The sequence below is a fragment of the Rhinoraja longicauda genome, chromosome 10 (genome assembly GCF_053455715.1).
Source record: "Rhinoraja longicauda isolate Sanriku21f chromosome 10, sRhiLon1.1, whole genome shotgun sequence".
NCBI lineage: Eukaryota > Metazoa > Chordata > Chondrichthyes > Rajiformes > Arhynchobatidae > Rhinoraja > Rhinoraja longicauda.
Genome location: NC_135962.1, coordinates 5,341,614 through 5,359,437, shown reverse-complemented (window position 1 = coordinate 5,359,437; position 17,824 = coordinate 5,341,614). Strand labels below are relative to the sequence as shown.

General features: G+C 49.7%; 1 protein-coding gene across 1 annotated transcript in view; it reads left to right on the top strand.

Annotated features, from left to right (window-relative positions):
* The first annotated feature begins 92 nt into the window (after positions 1-92).
* LOC144597568 (1-phosphatidylinositol 4,5-bisphosphate phosphodiesterase beta-2-like) overlaps positions 93-17,824 on the top strand; it is a 134,507-nt gene continuing 116,775 nt past the window's right edge. The window contains exons 1-5 of the mRNA XM_078407054.1: positions 93-170; positions 7,760-7,837; positions 13,807-13,875; positions 15,182-15,322; positions 16,916-16,995. Coding sequence (XP_078263180.1) covers positions 93-170; positions 7,760-7,837; positions 13,807-13,875; positions 15,182-15,322; positions 16,916-16,995 — 446 coding nt within the window. The remainder of the gene's footprint in view (positions 171-7,759; positions 7,838-13,806; positions 13,876-15,181; positions 15,323-16,915; positions 16,996-17,824) is intronic.

Here is a 17,824-nt window from a genome sequence, read left to right as displayed (position 1 = left end):
TGCACCCATCCCTGGGATGGTTTGGCTCGAGTCTCTCTCTGCCCTTTCCAACTTGCAGCAAGGAGCCTTAGGCAAGGTCTGCCTGTCGGAGAATGGCTGGAGCGTTACTCCCTGACATCGTGGTGAAACCATTCCTGGTCCACGGAGAGAAGTTCATTAAATGGGATGATGTGAGTAGCTGTGGCTCAGGACCGATGGGATGTGAATTCTCGCTATTGAGGGCGTGCAGCGTAGGTTTACTAGGTTAATTCCCGGAATGGCGGGACTGTCGTATGTTGAAAGACTGGAGCGACTAGGCTTGTATACACTGGAATTTAGAAGGACGAGAGGGGATCTTATCGAAACGTATAAGATTATTAAGGGGTTGGACACGTTAGAGGCAGGAAACATGTTCCCAATGTTGGGGGAATCCAGAACAAGGGGCCACAGTTTAAGAACAAGGGGTAGGCCGTTTGGAATGGAGATGAGGAAAAACATTTTCAGTCAGAGAGTTGTGAATCTGTGGAATTCTCTGCCTCAGAAGGCAGTGGAGGCCAATTCCCTGAATGCATTCAAGAGAGAGCTAGATAGAGCTCTTAAGGATAGCGGAGTCAGGGGGTATGGGGAGAAGGCAGGAACGGGGTACTGATTGAGAATGATCAGCCATGATCACATTGAATGGCGGTGCTGGCTCGAAGGGCCGAATGGCCTACTCCTGCACGTATTGTCTGTTGTCTATTGAATGGGGGACGTTTCGGGTGAAAAGCTTTTGTTGCGTGCTAACCAGTCAGTGGAAAGACAATATACGATTACAATCGAGCCATTCACAGTGCATACATGATAAGGGAATAACGTTTAGTGCAAGGTAAAGCCAGCAAAGTCTGATCAAGGATAGAAAGAGGGTCACCAATTAGATATATAGTAGTTCAGGACTGCTCTCTGGTTGTGGTGGGATGGTTCAGTTACCTGATAACAGCTGGGAAGAAACTGTCCCTGAATCTGGAGGTGTGCGTTTTCACATTTCTATACCTTTTGCCCGATGGGAGAGGGGAGAAGAGAGAGTGGCCAGGGTGCGACACGTCCTTGATTATGCTGCTGGCCTTGCCGAGGCAGCGTGAGGTGTAAATGGAGTCAATGGAAGGGAGTTTGGTTTTGTGTGACGGTCTTAGATCGAGCGAGGAACAGTCAAAATCAGGGATAACGGTTCTTATTGTCTCCCAATGCCTCTCATAATTTTGTACTTAGATGAGGTCTCCCCTCAATCTCCGGCGCTCCAGTGAATACAATCCAAGTTTGTCCGACCTCTCCTTGTAGCTAACGCCCTCTAATCCGCGATAATAAATTATAAGGTCATAATAAGATGTGCTGGTGCATGGTGAGACTGAATTATGGGAAGATGCAGTGAGTTACAATATTATAAGGGAGAATATCATCATTGTTATACAATGTGCCAGTGAGGTACAAGTAACATGGGAGGCAAGTTAAGCTTCAATCAAGTGCCCTGACTCTCAGTCTCTCCAGTTTTCCTCTCCCCTGACGGATTTTGATTTCTCTAACTTCAAGTAACCCTTGCATCCCCTCTCTCTCCATCCCTCTCCCACCCAAGTCGTACCAGCTTCAAAGTCGTCTCGTTGAGTCTCGTTGTCTGTAACTCATTTTCACCTAGCCCACACCTAACAATGGCCTGTTTCCTTTATCATCGTTACTTTATTGCACATCTTTCATCCATTTGTGCTATATCTCTCTACATCACCGTCCATATCTCTTGTTTCCCTTTCCCCTGACTCTCAGTCTAAAGAAGGGTCTCGACCCGAAACGTCACCCATTCCTTTTCTCTAGAGATGCTGCCTGTCCCGCTGAGTTACTCCAGCATGTTCTGTCTCTCTGCAGAAGGTACATCTTTGCTTTGAGGGTCATCTGGTCACGAGGAGAAAAGATGAGGTACGAGGGTAAACTAGCCAATAATATAAAGGAGGATAGCAAAAAAATTTTTAACCACGAGAAGAGGAAAAAAATAGTCAAGGCAAATGTGGGTCCCTTGAAGACAGAAACAGGGGAATTTATTATGGGGAACAAAGAAATGGCAGACGAGTTAAACCGTTACTTTGGATCTGTCTTCACTGAGGAAGATACACACAATCTCCCAAATGTTCCAGGGGCCGGAGAACCTAGGGTGATGGAGGAACTGAAGGAAATCCACATTAGGCAGGAAATGGTTTTGGGTACACTGATGGGACTGAAGGCTGATAAATCCCCAGGGCCTGATGGTCTGCATCCCAGGGTACTTAAGGAGGTGGCTCTAGAAATAGTGGAAGCATTGGAGATCATTTTTCAATGTTCTATAGATTCAGGATCAGTTCCTGTGGATTGGAGGATAGCAAATGTTATCCCACTTTTTAAGAAAGGAGGGAGAGAGAAAACGGGTAATTATAGACCAGTTAGTCTGACATCAGTGGTGGGGAAGATGCTGGAGTCAATTATAAAACACGAAATTGCTGAGCATTTGGATAGCAGTAACAGGATCATTCCGAGTCAGCATGGATTTACGAAGGGGAAATCATGCTTGACAAATCTACTGGAATTTTTTGAGGATGTAACTAGGAAAATTGACAGGGGAGAGTCAGTGGATGTGGTATACCTCGACTTTCAGAAAGCCTTCGACAAGGTCCCACATAGGAGATTAGTGGGCAAAGTTAGGGCACATGGTATTGGGGGTAGGGTACTGACATGGATAGAAAATTGGTTGACAGACAGAAAGCAAAGAGTGGGGATAAATGGGTCCCTTTCGGAATGGCAGGCAGTGACCAGTGGGGTACCGCAAGGTTCGGTGCTGGGACCCCAGCTATTTACGATATACATTAATGACTTAGACGAAGGGATTAAAAGTACCATTAGCAAATTTGCAGATGATACTAAGCTGGGGGGTAGTGTGAATTGTGAGGAAGATGCAATAAGGCTGCAGGGTGACTTGGACAGGTTGTGTGAGTGGGCGGATACATGGCAGATGCAGTTTAATGTAGATAAGTGTGAGGTTATTCACTTTGGAAGTAAGAATAGAAAGGCAGATTATTATCTGAATGGTGTCAAGTTAGGAGGAGGGGGAGTTCAACGAGATCTGGGTGTCCTAGTGCATCAGTCAATGAAAGGAAGCATGCAGGTACAGCAGGCAGTGAAGAAAGCCAATGGAATGTTGGCCTTCATAACAAGAGGAGTTGAGTATAGGAGCAAAGAGGTCCTTCTACAGTTGTACCGGGCCCTGGTGAGACCGCACCTGGAGTACTGTGTGCAGTTTTGGTCTCCAAATTTGAGGAAGGATATTCTTGCTATGGAGGGCGTGCAGCGTAGGTTCACTAGGTTAATTCCCGGAATGGCGGGACTGTCGTATGTTGAAAGGCTGGAGCGATTGGGCTTGTATACACTGGAATTTAGAAGGATGAGGGGGGATCTTATTGAAACATATAAGATAATTAGGGGATTGGACACATTAGAGGCAGGAAACATGTTCCCAATGTTGGGGGAGTCCAGAACAAGGGGCCACAGTTTAAGAATAAGGGGTAGGCCATTTAGAACGGAGATGAGGAAGAACTTTTTCAGTCAGAGTGGTGAAGGTGTGGAATTCTCTGCCTCAGAAGGCAGTGGAGGCCAGTTCGTTGGATGCTTTCAAGAGAGAACTGGATAGAGCTCTTAAGGATAGCGGAATGAGGGGTATGGGGAGAAGGCAGGAACGGGGTACTGATTGAGAATGATCAGCCATGATCGCATTGAATGGCGGTGCTGGCTCGAAGGGCTGAATGGCCTACTCCTGCACCTATTGTCTATTGTCTATTGTCTATTGTCTATTGTCTATTGAGAAAAACCCTTCACCACCAATGATAAAAAAAAATATATATATATATATCAATGTTGTTTTTCCAAGGTATTTATTCACAAAATGCTGGAGTAACTCAGCAGGTCAGGCAGCATCTCGGGAGAGAAGGAATGGGTGACGTTTCGGGTCAAAACCCTTCTTCAGACTGATGTCAGGGGGGCGGGACAAAGGAAGGATATAGGTGGAGACAGGAAGATAGAGGGAGAACTGGGAAGGGGGAGGGGAAGAGAGGGACAGAGGAACTATCTAAAGTTGGAGAAGTCGATGTTCATACCGCTGGGCTGCAAGCTGCCCAGGTGAAATATGAGGTGCTGTTCCTCCAATTTCCGGTGGGCCTCACTATGGCACTGGAGGAGGCCCATGACAGAAAGGTCAGACTGGGAATGGGAGGGGGAGATATGTGTACAGCATATGTACATTCATAGTAATATATGCAGCACATGCCATGTAATCAGCATGTCCTTCCTTAGTCTGAAGAAGGGTCTCGAGCTGAAACGTCACCCATTCCTTCTCTCCAGAGATGCTGCCTGTCCCGCTGAGTTACTCCATCCTTTTGTGTCTATTTTCGGTTTAAACCGGCATCTGCGGTTCCTTCCTCAAGGACAGGCTGTAAAATCGAGGCAGGTCTCGGAGATACCGTGATGGAGTGGGATAGAGAGGGCGAGATCTCATACCAGATATGTGGTCAAATGCAGTGAGATTAGAGTGCTGCTTGATGTGCGGTGAAATGCACGGCTGCATGGCTGGACTGCAGTGCAGTGCAGTGAAACACGGTGATGGCCGTGGGGATGGTGATGTGTGGACCTGGGGAATGGCTGAGGATGAGGCATAACAAGCGGTTGTGAAGTTTGGTCCGTATCCTTCTCCTGGCCAGGCAGCTAAGGGAAGAGTACAGCTCTGATCCTGGCCGCTTTCAAAAGTGGACATTAAAAAAACCCCACAATAAACAGCAATGAATATTCCCAGTCTCGCAGCCTTTTGATCGATGCCACGTAAACCGGATTCCCCACCTTCATCACGTCACACTTTAGTTTAGTTTAGTTTACAGATACAGCACGGAAACAGGCCATTCAGCCCACTGAGTCCGCGCCGACCAGCGATCCCCGCCTACTAGCACTGTCCTACACACACCAGGGATAATTTACAACTATACCAAGCCAGTTAACCTACAAAACCTGTAGATATTTTGGAGTTTGGGACGAAACCGGGGCACCTGGGGAAAACCCACAATGTCAATAGACAAAAGACAATAAACAATAGGTGCAGGAGGAGGCCATTCGGCCCTTCGAGCCAGCACTGCTATTCAATGTGATCATGGCTGATCATTCTCAATCAGTACCCCGTTCCTGCCTTCTCCCCGTACCCCCTGACTCCGCTATCCTTAAGAGCTCTCTCTTGAATGCATTCAGAGAATTGGCCTCCACTGCCTTCTGAGGCAGGGAATTCCACAGATTCACAACTCTCTGACTGAAAAAGTTTTTCCTCATCTCAGTTCTAAATGGCCTACCCCTTATTCTTAAACTGTGGCCCCTTGTTCTGGACTCCCCCAACATTGGGAACATGTTTCCTGCCTCTAACGTGTCCAACCCCTTAATAATCTTATACGTTTCGATAAGATCTCTTCTCATCCTTCTAAATTCCAGTGTATACAAGCCTGGGAGAACGTACAAACAGCGTACAGACAGCACTCATGGCCAGAATGGAAGCCGGGTCTCTTGCGCCGTGAGGCAGCAGCTCTACCCGCTGCGCCACCGTGCCGCACCTGGGAGATGGGATCTTTCTGTGCTCAACTTGTCTTCATGTCTGATAAAAGCAGAAACTGCAGGGTAGCAACAAGAGAGAGAGAGGGAGAGAGAGAGAGATATCACCGTGTTGAAAGACTGGAGCGACTAGGCTTGTATACACTGGAATTTAGAAGGATGAGAGGAGATCTTATCGAAACGTATAAGATTATTAAGGGGTTGGACACGTTAGAGGCAGGAAACATGTTCCCAATGTTGGGGGAGTCCAGAACCAGGGGCCACAGTTTAAGAATAAGGGGTAGGCCATTTAGAACGGAGATGAGGAAAAACTTTTTCAGTCAGAGAGTTGTGAATCTGTGGAATTCTCTGCCTCAGAAGGCAGTGGAGGCCAATTCTCTGAATGCATTCAAGAGAGAGCTAGATAGAGCTCTTAAGGATAGCGGAGTCAGGGGGTATGGGGAGAAGGCAGGAACGGGGTACTGATTGAGAATGATCAGCCATGATCACATTGAATGGCGGTGCTGGATCGAAGGGCCGAATGGCCTCCTCCTGCACCTATTGTCTATTGAACTGGCGTTGGGAGAGGGAGAGAGAGGGAGGTATCACCACGTTGAACTGGCATTGGGAAGTTCTTTGACCTGAATCTTGTTGAGTATTTCCAGACGTTTCTGGTTTTATTTCAGATTTTCAGTATCTGCAGTGTTTTTTTGAGTTTGATTGCATGCTCCCAACATTACAGCACTGACGATGCTTCTAAACAAAAATACTTTGGAGGATGTAAAGTACTTAGTAACATCTTGGGCAGTGGAAGGTGCTTTACCAATGCAACCCTTTCTCCTCTCCCTGTTTTCCTTGGTCGGTTGTGAACGAACATAATTTTTCTCATTGCGTACACGATGTCTAACTTCACCGATCCAAAGCACCAGGCCACAATCTCGCCGATTATCCTTGGACCGTGACCCCCACAGTTGAACACCGGGCCATAATCTCGCGGACGCCAGCTCTCGGACACCTCCACCTACCTATCCCTGGACCTTCATCCCACAGATGAGCACCACACCACACCATCATCTCACGGTCCTCTCACCTGCTCTAACCTCACCCACTCTGAACGTACAGCCCTCCGCTCACTCTGCAGCAACCCCGACATTGTCAGCACTACCCGCTGACTAGGGAGGTGCTGTGGTAGTCTGGCAAGCTGACCTCTACCGCACAGACGCCAGGTGACAACTCTCAGACACCTCCTCCTACTAATCCTTGGACCATGACTCCACAGATTGGCACCAGGCCATAATGCCGCAGATTATCCTTGGACCATGACTCCACAGATTGGCACCAGGCCATAATCTCACAGATTATCCTTGGACCATGACTCCACAGATTGGCACCAGGCCATAATCTCACAGATTATCCTTGGACCATGACTCCACAGATTGGCACCAGGCCATAATCTCACAGATTATCCTTGGAGCATGACTCCACAGATTGGCACCAGGCCATAATCTCACAGATTATCCTTGGACCATGACTCCACAGATTGGCACCAGGCCATAATCTCACAGATCATCCTTGGACCATGACTCCACAGATTGGCACCAGGCCATAATCTCGCAGGGAGATTTAGTTTAAGTTTAGTTTAGAGATACAGCGCGGAAACGGGCCCTTTCGGCCCACCGGGTCCGTGCCCGCGCCGACCAGCGATCCCCGCACGTTAACACTATCCTACACCCACGGGGGACAATTTTTTTACATTTACCAAGCCAATTAACTAACCTACATTCCTTCTCTCCTGAGATGCTGCCTGACCTGCTGAGTTACTCCAGCATTTTGTGAAATGAATACCTTCGATTTGTACCAGCATCTGCAGTTATTTTCTTACAAACCTGCACGACTTTGGAGTGTGGGAGGAAACCGAAGATCCTGGATAAAACCCACGCAGGTCACGGGGAGAACGTAGAAAATGCCCGTAGTCGGGATGGAACCCGGGACTCTGGCGCTGCCTCCGCTGTAAGGCAGCAACTCTACTGCTGCGCCACCGTGCTGCCCTGTCCCACTGAGTTACTCCAGCATTTTGTGTCTCTCTTCACCAAAAGCCAGTGGCTGTCTCCAGCAATAACGTTTCAGGTTGTGGTTGGCAGAGAAGCCAATGTTGTGTGATTTGTGCCCTCAGGACACAGGAGCTGGGTCACCGGTGGTTATGCGCATGGATTCGCATGGACACTTCCTGTACTGGACCTACCAGAACAAGGTAAGGGGCACCATCGCCAGACCATTCGGCCCTTCCCTTCCATGTCCGTCCATTAGAGGAAGCTGTGGGCACCTTCGTCTCCTGTCCTCGCCTCCTTCCTGGTCCTTGCTTCCCACCATTACCCATGAACATCCTTGGTTTTACACCTGAAACCTCCAAATCACCACCAGTCGTGCCAGGGCGAAGAGCTCTACATTTGCCACAGTTGTGCAGCAGTGTTTCGAAACACTGTTCTGCAATGCACGGTGATTTACACATCTTTTAGTTTAGTTTGCTTTAGTTTAGAGATACAGCGCGGAAACAGGCCCTTCGGCCCACCGAGTCCGCGCCGACCAGCGATCCCCGCACACTTAAAACTATCCTACACACGATTGGGACAATTTTACATTTATACATTTACACCAAGCCAATTAACCGACAAACCTGCACGTCTTTGGAGTGTGGGAGGAAACCGAAGATCTCGGAGAAAACCCACGCAGGTCACGGGGAGAACGTACAAACTCCGTACAGACAGCACCTGTGGTCGGGATCGAACCTGGGTCTCCGGTGCTGCAAGTGCTGTAAGGCGGCAACTCTACCGCTGCGCCACCATGCCGCCCTTTGACAGTGTTACCAAACAACAGCCTGTCAATCTCCACCCAAAAAATGCCTCCCCTTCTGTCTGTGCCAGTGAATTCCACAGATCCATCACCCTGTGGCTAAAGAAATTCCTCCTCATCTCCTTTTTAAAGGTACATCCTTTTATTCTGGGGCTGTGCCCTCTGGTCCTAGACTCTGCCACTGGTGGAAACGTCCTCTCCACATCCACTCTATCTGGGCCTTTCACTGTTCGGTACGTTTCAATGAGGTCCCCCTCCTGTCCTTCTAAACTCCAGCCAGTACAGGCCCAGTGCCGTCAAAAGCTCCTTATACATTAACCCCATGCTCCCCAGATCATTCTTGTAAACCTCCTCTGGACCTCCTCTAATGCCGGCACATCATTCCTCAGATATGGGGCCCAAAACAGCTCACAATACTCCAAATGTGGTCTAACCAGCGCCTTATAAATAAAGCCTCAGTGTTGCATGCTTGCCTCTAGAGTCTAGTAATCTTGAAATGAATGCTAACATTACTACCGATTTAATAGACACTAGACAATAGGTGCAGGAGGAGGCCATTCGGCCCTTCGAGCCAGCACCACCATTCAAGATGATCATGGCTGATCATTCTCAATCAGTACCCCGTTCCTGCCTTCTCCCCATACCCCCTGACTCCGCTACCCTTAAGAGCTCTATCTAGCTCTCTCTTGAATGCATTCAGAGAATTGGCCTCCACTGCCTTCTGAGGCAGAGAATTCCACAGATTCACAACTCTCTGACTGAAAAAGTTTTTCCTCATCTCAGTTCTACGTTTCGATAAGATCTCCTCTCATCCTTCTAAATTCCAGTGTATACAAGCCTGGTCGCTCCAGTCTTTCAACATATGACAGTCCCGCCATTCCGGGAATTAACCTAGTAAACCTACGCTGCACTCCCTCAATAGCACGAATATCCTTCCTCAAATTTGGAGACCAAAACTGCACACAGTACTCCAGGTGCGGTCTCACTAGGGCCCTGTACAACTGCAGAAGGACCTCTTTGCTCCTATACTCAACTCCTCTTGTTATGGAGGCCAACATTCCATTGGATTTCTTCACTGCCTGCTATACCTGCATGCTTCCTTTCAGTGACTGATGCACTAGGACACCCAGATCTCGTTGTACATCCCCTTTTCTTCACTTGACACCATTCAGATAATAATCTGCCTTCCTATTCAACCTGCAAATTAAACCTTTGGGCATCCTGCACCAGCACTCCCAAGTCCCTTTGCACGTCCGATTTCCGAATCTTCAAAGTAGCGACTAGAAAATAGTTTGTTCCTTCTGCCAAAGTACATGATGTACACTTTGCTGCACTGTATTCCACCTGCCACCTCTTTGCCCACTCTTATCACCTGTCCAAGGTCCTTCTGCAGAGTCCCTGCTTTCTCTGAACCACCTGCCCCACCTCCTGTCCTCATTATCCGCAAACTTGGCCACAAAGCCTTCAACTGCATCACCCAGATCACGAAGGTAAAATGTCAATGGTAGTGGCCTCAGCACTGACCTCTGCAGCACACTGCTGGTCACTGGCACCCAGCCTGAAAAGGGCCTCTTTATGTCAATCTGCTATCAGTGGCACAGAGGTAGAGTTGCTGCCTTACAGCGAATGCAGCGCCGGAGACCCGGGTTCCATCCCGACTACGGGCGCCGTCTGTACGGAGTTTGTACGTTCTCCCCGTGATCTGCGTGGGTTTTCTCCGAGATCTTCGGTTTCCTCCCACACTCCAAAGACGTGCAGGTTTTGCAGGTTAATTGGCTTGGTAAATGTAAAAATAGTGGGTGTAGGATAGTGTTAATGTGCGGGGATCGCTGGGCGGCGCGGACCCGGTGGGCCGAAGGGCCTGTTTCCGCGCTGTATCTCCAAACTAAAACTAAACTGAACTATCCATGCTAGCACGTTCTCTTTAACACCCTGGGCTCTTGTCTTGTTTAGCAGCCTCACAAGAGGCACCTTATCAAAGGCCTTTACTTTCCTTTTAGACTTTCGAAACACAGTGTGGAAACAGGCCCTCAGCCCAGAGTCCGTGCCGACCAGCAATCACCCTGTACACTAACATTGTCATAACTAGGGGCAATTTACAATTTTACCCCAGGCAATTAACCTACAAATCTGCACGTCTTTGGAGTGCAGGAGGAAACCGGAGCACCCGGAGAAACCTCACGCAGGTCATGGGGAGAACGTGCAAACTCCGTACAGACAGCACCCGCAGTCGGGATCGAACCCGGGTCTCTGGAGCTGTCAGGCAGCAACTCAACCGCTGCGCCACCGTGCCGCCTTCTGAAAATCCAAGTGAACACCGGGATCCACTGACGTCAGACACAAAATGCTGGAGTAACTCAGCGGGACAGGCAGCATCTCTGGAGAGAAGGAATGGGCGACGTTTTGGGTCGAGACCCTTGTCAGCCCTGCTTGTTACTTCCTCAAAGAATTGCAACGGATTTGTCGGGCAAAATCTCCCCCTCAAAACCACGCTGACTCCGACCTATTTTACCCTGTGGTTCCAAGTACCATGAAACCTCATCCTTGACGATGGACTGTAAACGTTCGCAAACCACTAACGTGGGGCTAACTGGCCTATGATTTATTCTGCTTCTCTCCCTTCTTGAACGGTGGAGTTACATTTACTCTTTTCCAGTCCTCTAGAACTATTCCTGGCACTGGCGATTCGTGAAAGATCACGCATTGCCTCCCCAAACTCTATGGCCACCTCGTTCAAAACCCTGGGGTGCAGTCCATCCGGTACTGGTGACTACTCAGGCCCTTCTCCCCAGTAATAGCCACTCCACTAACTCACACCCCCTGACTCTCATGAATTTCTGGCACCTTCCTGGTGTCTTCCACTGTGAAGACTGACGCAAAAATGTATTCAGTTCATTCACCATTACTTTGTTCCCCATTACTACCTCTCCAGTGTCATTTTCCAGCAGTCCAATATTCACTCTTGCCACTCTTACTACTCTATATATTTTTTTAAAAACGTTTGGAAGCCTCTTTTATATTGTTGGCTAGCTTATCTCCACATTTCATCTGTTAGAAACATAGAAGCATAGAAAATAGGTGCAGGAGGAGGCCATTCGGCCCTTTGAGCCAGCACCGCCATTCATTGTGATCATGGCTGATCATCCACAATCAGTAACCCGTGCCTGCCTTCTCCCCATATCCCCTGATTCCATTAGCCCCCAGAGCTCTACCTAACTCTCTCTTAAATTCATCCAGTGATTTGGCCTCCACTGCCCTCTGTGGCAGAGAATTCCACAAATTCACAACTCTCTGGGTAAAAATGTTCCTTCTCACCTCAATTTTAAATGGCCTCCCCTTTATTCTAAGACTGTGGCCCCTGGTTCTGGACTCCCCCAACATTGGGAACATTTTTTCCCGCATCTAGCTTGTCTAGTAGTCCTTTTATAATTTTATGTCTCTACAAGATCCCCTCTCATCCTTCTAAACTCCAGTGAATACAAGCCTAGTCTTTTCAATCTTTCCTCATATGGCAGTCCCGCCATCCCAGGGATCAATCTCGTGAACCTACGCTGCACTGCCTCAATTACAAGGATGTCCTTCCTCAAATTAGGAGACCAAAACTTTTCTCCCCTTATTGGGTTTTTTAGTTGCCTTCTGTTGGTTTTTAAAAGAAGGCGCTCTTTAAGAAAGGAGATGATGAGGAACTTCTTTCGGAAGAGGGTTGTTAATCTCCGTGGCGCGGAAACAGACCCTTCGGCCTACCAACTCCGCACCGGCCAGCGGTGGCCACCGGGCCGCATGACCACAGTTACTCGAACTTTTTGTCTCTGTATGTCAGAGGGACTGTATTGGAGGCACTAGAAACTGCAGATGCAGAGCAAAAGGAGAGCTGAAACAGAACCTCAGTGGGTGAGGCAGCATCTGTAGCGGGAATTGGACAGACGGTTCAGATTAAGACCCTTCACTTGGACTGAAATAGTAGATGGGATGACGTCAGTATGAAGGGGAGGGGAAAGGGCAGGCAAGTGACCCAGGTGAGGAGGGGCTGACTAACAGATGGAGTCGGGTGGGAGAGGGAGGGAGGGATGGATTCAGTGACAGAGGCAGGGAGGTGGCACGGTGGCACAGCGATAGAGTTGCTGCCTTGCAGCGCGGGTTCGATCCTGACTGCGGGTGCTGCCTGTAAGGAGTTTGTACGTTCTCCCCTTGACCCGGGCTTTCTCCGGGTGCTCCGGCTTCCTCCCACACTCCAAGGACGTATAGGTTTGTAGGTTAATTGGCTTTGGTAAAAATTGTAAACTGTCCCCAGTGCGTGCAGGGTGGTGTTAGTGTGCGGGGATCGCTGGGCGGCGCGGACTCGGTGGGCCGACGGGCCTGTCTCCGCGCTGTATCTCTAAACTATACTACACTAAGAGGCTGCCAGTTATGGAATCTGATAGGAAAGCATGGCGGAGAGTGGAACTGAATGAAGGATGGTGGCAAACAAACGGATATACTGTTTGGGGGGTCTGACTGAAACAGTTGGAGAGCAACGGAATAATGAAACCAAAGACAGATACAAAATGCCGGAGTAACTCAGCGGGTCGGGCAGCATCTCTGGAGAAAATGGATAGGTGACATTTCGGGCTGGGACCCTTCTTCAGACTCGTGAATAATGAAACTGTTCAGATCTTATTGTGACCTTATAATTTAATATAACTGGTGACCCTTGGATTTTTCTTGATCGGTCTTTGCTGGCTTTACCTTGCACTAAACGTTATTCCCTTATCGTGTATCTATACACTGTAAAAGGCTCGATTGTAATCAAGTATTGTCTTTCCGCTGACTGGTTAGCACGCTATAAAAGCTTTTCACTGTACACTCGGTAGATGTGACAATAAACTAAACTGAAGGGAAGGCAATGTGTGGGATTGAAGCAATTCCCTGGAATTCTGTCTTCCATCTCTCAACCCTAACACCTAATTTTTAGTTTAGTTTAGTTTAGTTTAGAGATACAGCGCGGAAACAGGCCCTTCGGCCCACCGGGTCCGCGCCGCCCAGCGATCCCCGCACATTAACACTATCCTACACACACTGGGGACGATTTTACACGTACACCAAGCCAATTAACCTACAATCCTGTATGTCTTTGGAGTGTGGGGGGGGGGGGGGGGAACCAGAGATCTCGGAGAAAACCCACGCAGGTCACGGGGAGAACGTGCAAACTCCGTACAGACAGCACCCGTGGTCGGGATCGAACCCGGGTCTCTGGCGCTGCAAGCGCTGTAAGGCAGCAACTCTACCGCTGCGCCACCGTGCCCTGTTACTCATGCACAAGTAAGTCTTCAAATTGATATGAGGTGCCAGGTTTTGCAAGAAACTGATCATCACTCCGGCTTCTCTCCACAGCAAGTGGACCACCTGGCTCTAACGAACATCCGTGACACGAGGGTCGGCAGATACGCCAGAGTCCCCAAGGTGAGGTCAGAGTCCGGGCGTTACAGAGATGGTCACAGGCTTGCCAGAGTGGACAGCCTGCTGGCATCTACACTCAGCGGTCGGTATATATGGAGGAGCACAGGCCGACAGTGGGAACCAGGCCAGAAACTTACGCCACCTGGGTGTGTAGGATGGAACTGCAGATGCTGGTTTACACTGAAGACAGACACAAAATGCCGGAGTAACTCACCGGGACAGGCAGCATCTCTGGAGAGAAGGAATGGGTGGCGTCTTAATAGACAATAGACAATAGGTGCAGGAGGAGGCCATTCGGCCCTTCGAGCCAGCACCGCCAATCAATGTGATCATGACTGATCATTCTCAATCAGTACCCCGTTCCTGCCTTCTCCCCATACCCCCTGACTCCGCTATCCTTAAGAGCTCTATCTAGCTCTCTCTTGAATGCATTCAGAGAACTGGCCTCCACTGCCTTCTGAGGCAGAGAATTCCACAGATTCACAACTCTCTGACTGAAAAAGTTTTTCCTCACCTCCGTTCTAAATGGCCTACCCCTTATTCTTAAACTGTGGCCCCTTGTTCTGGACTCCCCCAACATTGGGAACATGTTTCCTGCCTCTAACGTGTCCAGCCCCTTAATAATCTAATACGTTTCGATAAGATCCCCTCTCATCCTTCTAAATGCCAGTGTATACAAGCCTAGTCGCTCCAGTCTTTCAACATAGGAAGGAAGGAACTGCAGGTGCTGGTTTACACCGAAGATAGTCACAAAATGCCGGAGTAACTCAGCAGGTCAGGCAGCATCTCTGGAGAGAAGGAATGGGTGACGTTTCGGGTCGAGACCCTTCTTCAGACTGAGAGTTGGGGCAGACAGAGAGACTCGAGATTTGTGGAAGGGTAAGGTGTGAAAACAACAGATCAAAGGAGATGCTCAAGGAAAAGTGTGGAGTGGATCATGGTTGGCCGAGGGGAAGGTGTCAAGGAGGCAGACAATCAGTAAGATTAATCAGGAGGACAGTGAAACTAGTCGGAGAACTAGGGTGGGGGAGGGTCGGAGAGAGAGGGAAGTTACCTGAACTTAGAGAAGTCTCACTTCAAAGGGGGGGGGCTTGGGAGATGTGTGTGGGGGAGGGGAAAACTGATGGGGGCGGTGGGAGAAAAGTGTGTGTGTCCCGGGGTGGGGGAGAGGTGAAGGGATGGTGTGGGGTATTCCTGACGTTGGTGAACGTAATGCTCACACTGAGGGTGATGAGGGGTCTCAGCATGAACTGTGGCTGGGATGTCTCCCCGTTGACTTTATTCACTGTTCCTGCCCCCCTCCCCGCAGAATCCTAAAATCCGGGAGATTTTCGACGTGGCCAACCCTGACTCGAACTTCTACTCCAAGTGCCTGACTGTGGTGTCCGGCCCTGACTTCCCCAACCTGACCTTTGACAACTTTGTGGCTTTCAAGACCAACGTGGTGAAGGTAAGGGCCGGGGAATTCGTCGCCACAGAAGGCCGTGGAGGCCAATTCAAGGCAGAGATCGATAGATTCTTGATTAGTCCGGGTGACAGGGGTTATGGGGAGAAGGCAGGAGAATGGGGTTAGGAGGGAGAGATAGATCAGCCATGATTGAATGGTGGCGGAGCAGACTTGATGGGCCGAATGGCCTAATTCTGCTCCTATCATTTACGAGAAGCGGATGGGGCTATGATAAAGGGAGTGGGGCTGATGGAGGGGGTGGGGTGGGGATGGGCTGTGATAAAGGGGGGGGGGTTAATGGAGGGAGTTGGGGGTTATTTGAAGGAGCATGATTGGGTTGCCAACTGTCCCGTATTTGCCGGGGCATCTCGTATATTGGGCCAAATTGGTTTGTCCTGTACGGGACCGCCCTTGTCCCGTATTAGGCCCGGGGGCCGCTGTATGCCCGGGGGCCGCTGTACGCCCGGGGGCCGCTGTACGCCCGGACAGTGTAGGCCGGGACACTGTAGGCCCGGAGGCCGCTGTAGGCCCGGACTGTAGGACTGGGGGCCGCTGTAGGCCCGGACAGTGTAGGCCCGGACAGTGTAGGCCTGGAGAGTGGAGGCCCGGGCGCCGCCTAACGGAGGTTGCGTAGTAACCCGGCTTCCAGCCCGGGCGGCCGCCATTGGTGGAGCGGGAGCACGTGGCTGCTGGCTGGGGGAGGTCACGTGGGGCGCGGGGCGGTGACGTCACCGTTTGTCCCTTATTTGGGAGTGAGAAAGTTGGCAACCCTGGATGTGACGGGGGTTGGAGGGGGGAGAGCTGTGATAAAGGGGATGAGCCTGAGCTGCCGTTTAGATCCCATCCCTGAAGAGGGAGTATTCAGGAGCCTGCGATGTTGGAAAGTGGATACAAAGGCCCCTTCACTCCTCACCTGTGGGTATCCGACTGTGACGGTCTGCCTCAGAGAAAGGGAGAAGTTGGGAGGTCACGTTGCAGTTGTATAAGACATTGGTGAGGCCACATTTAGAGTATTGTGTTCAGTTCTGGGCACTGTGTTATAGGAAAGATGTTGTTAATCTGGAAAGGGTACAGAGAAGATTTACGAGGATGTTGCCAGGACTAGACAGTCTGAGCTATAAGGAAAGGTTGATTAGGCTGGGACTCTATTCCTTGGAGTGCAGGAGGATGAGGGGTGATCTTAAAGAGGTGTATAAAATCATGAGAGGAATAGATCAGGTAGAGTCTCTTGCCCAGAGTAGTTGAATCGAGGACCAGAGGACACAGGTTTAAGGTGAAGAGGAAAAGATTCAATAGGAATCTGAGGGGTAACTTTTTCACACAAAGGGTGGTGGGTGTATGGAACATGCTGCCAGAGGAGGTAGTTGAGGCTGGGACTATCTCAATGTTTAAGAAACAGTTGGACAGGCACACGGATGGGACAGGTTTGGAGGGGTATGGACCAAGCGCAGGCAGGTGGGACTAGTGTAGCTGGGACATGGTGGGCGAGTTGAGCCGAAGGGCCTGTTTCCGCGCTGTATCGCTCTATGACTAAGGCTCTACGGCACCTGCAATGGCTGTTCCAGATCCCAACCTGATCCTTCTCGCCCCATCTAGGACTGGGCAGCGGAGGTCCTGAAAATCGCCGTGCACCCTCTGACCCACAATGGTTCAAGGTTATTCACGATCAACAAAATGTGAGTCTGCCTCGGTAGCCGGTGCAAAGAATGGGTCTTTATTCTCTGGCAGAACATGGAGGGTTTCTCCATCTCGGGCTGGTGTGGAAGGGAACCCGCACGCAGTGGTGTTTATCCGCTTGCAGAGGTGAAAAAAGATGCTGCTCAGCTTCGTATTAAATCTTTCCTCCCCCCTCCCCATCTTAAACCTATGTCCTCTGGTTACTGTGGGTAAAATACTGTGTGCATCTGCCCGATCTATTCCTCTCAGATGTTATACACCTCTATAAGATCACCCCTCATCCTCCTGCGCTCCAAGAAATAAAGTCCCGGCCTGCTCAACCTCTCCCTATGGCTCGAAGAACATCATCGTAAATCTTCTCTGCACCCCCTTCCAGCTTAACATCGTTCCTGTAACAAGATGACCAAAACTGAACACAACACTCTAAATGTGGCCTCGCCAATATCTGGTACAACGATAACATGACCTCCCAACTTCTGTATTGTAAGGAGTTTGTACGTTCTCCCCGTGACCTGCGTGGGTTTTCTCCGAGATCTTCGGTTTCCTCCCACACTCCAAAGACGTACAGGTATGTAGGTTAATTGGCTGGGTAAATGTAAAAATTGTCCCTAGTGGGTGTAGGATAGTGTTAGTGTACGGGGATCGCTGGGCGGCACGGACTTGGTGGGCCGAAAAGGCCTGTTTCCGGCTGTATATATATGATATGATATGATATCAAGGTGTAGGAATTGGTGTACAGTGTTTAGTTTAGTTTAGAGATACAGTGCAGAAACAGCCCCATCGGGTAATGCAGGGACTGCTCCCAAACTCTCCTGCCCGCGTGCGGCA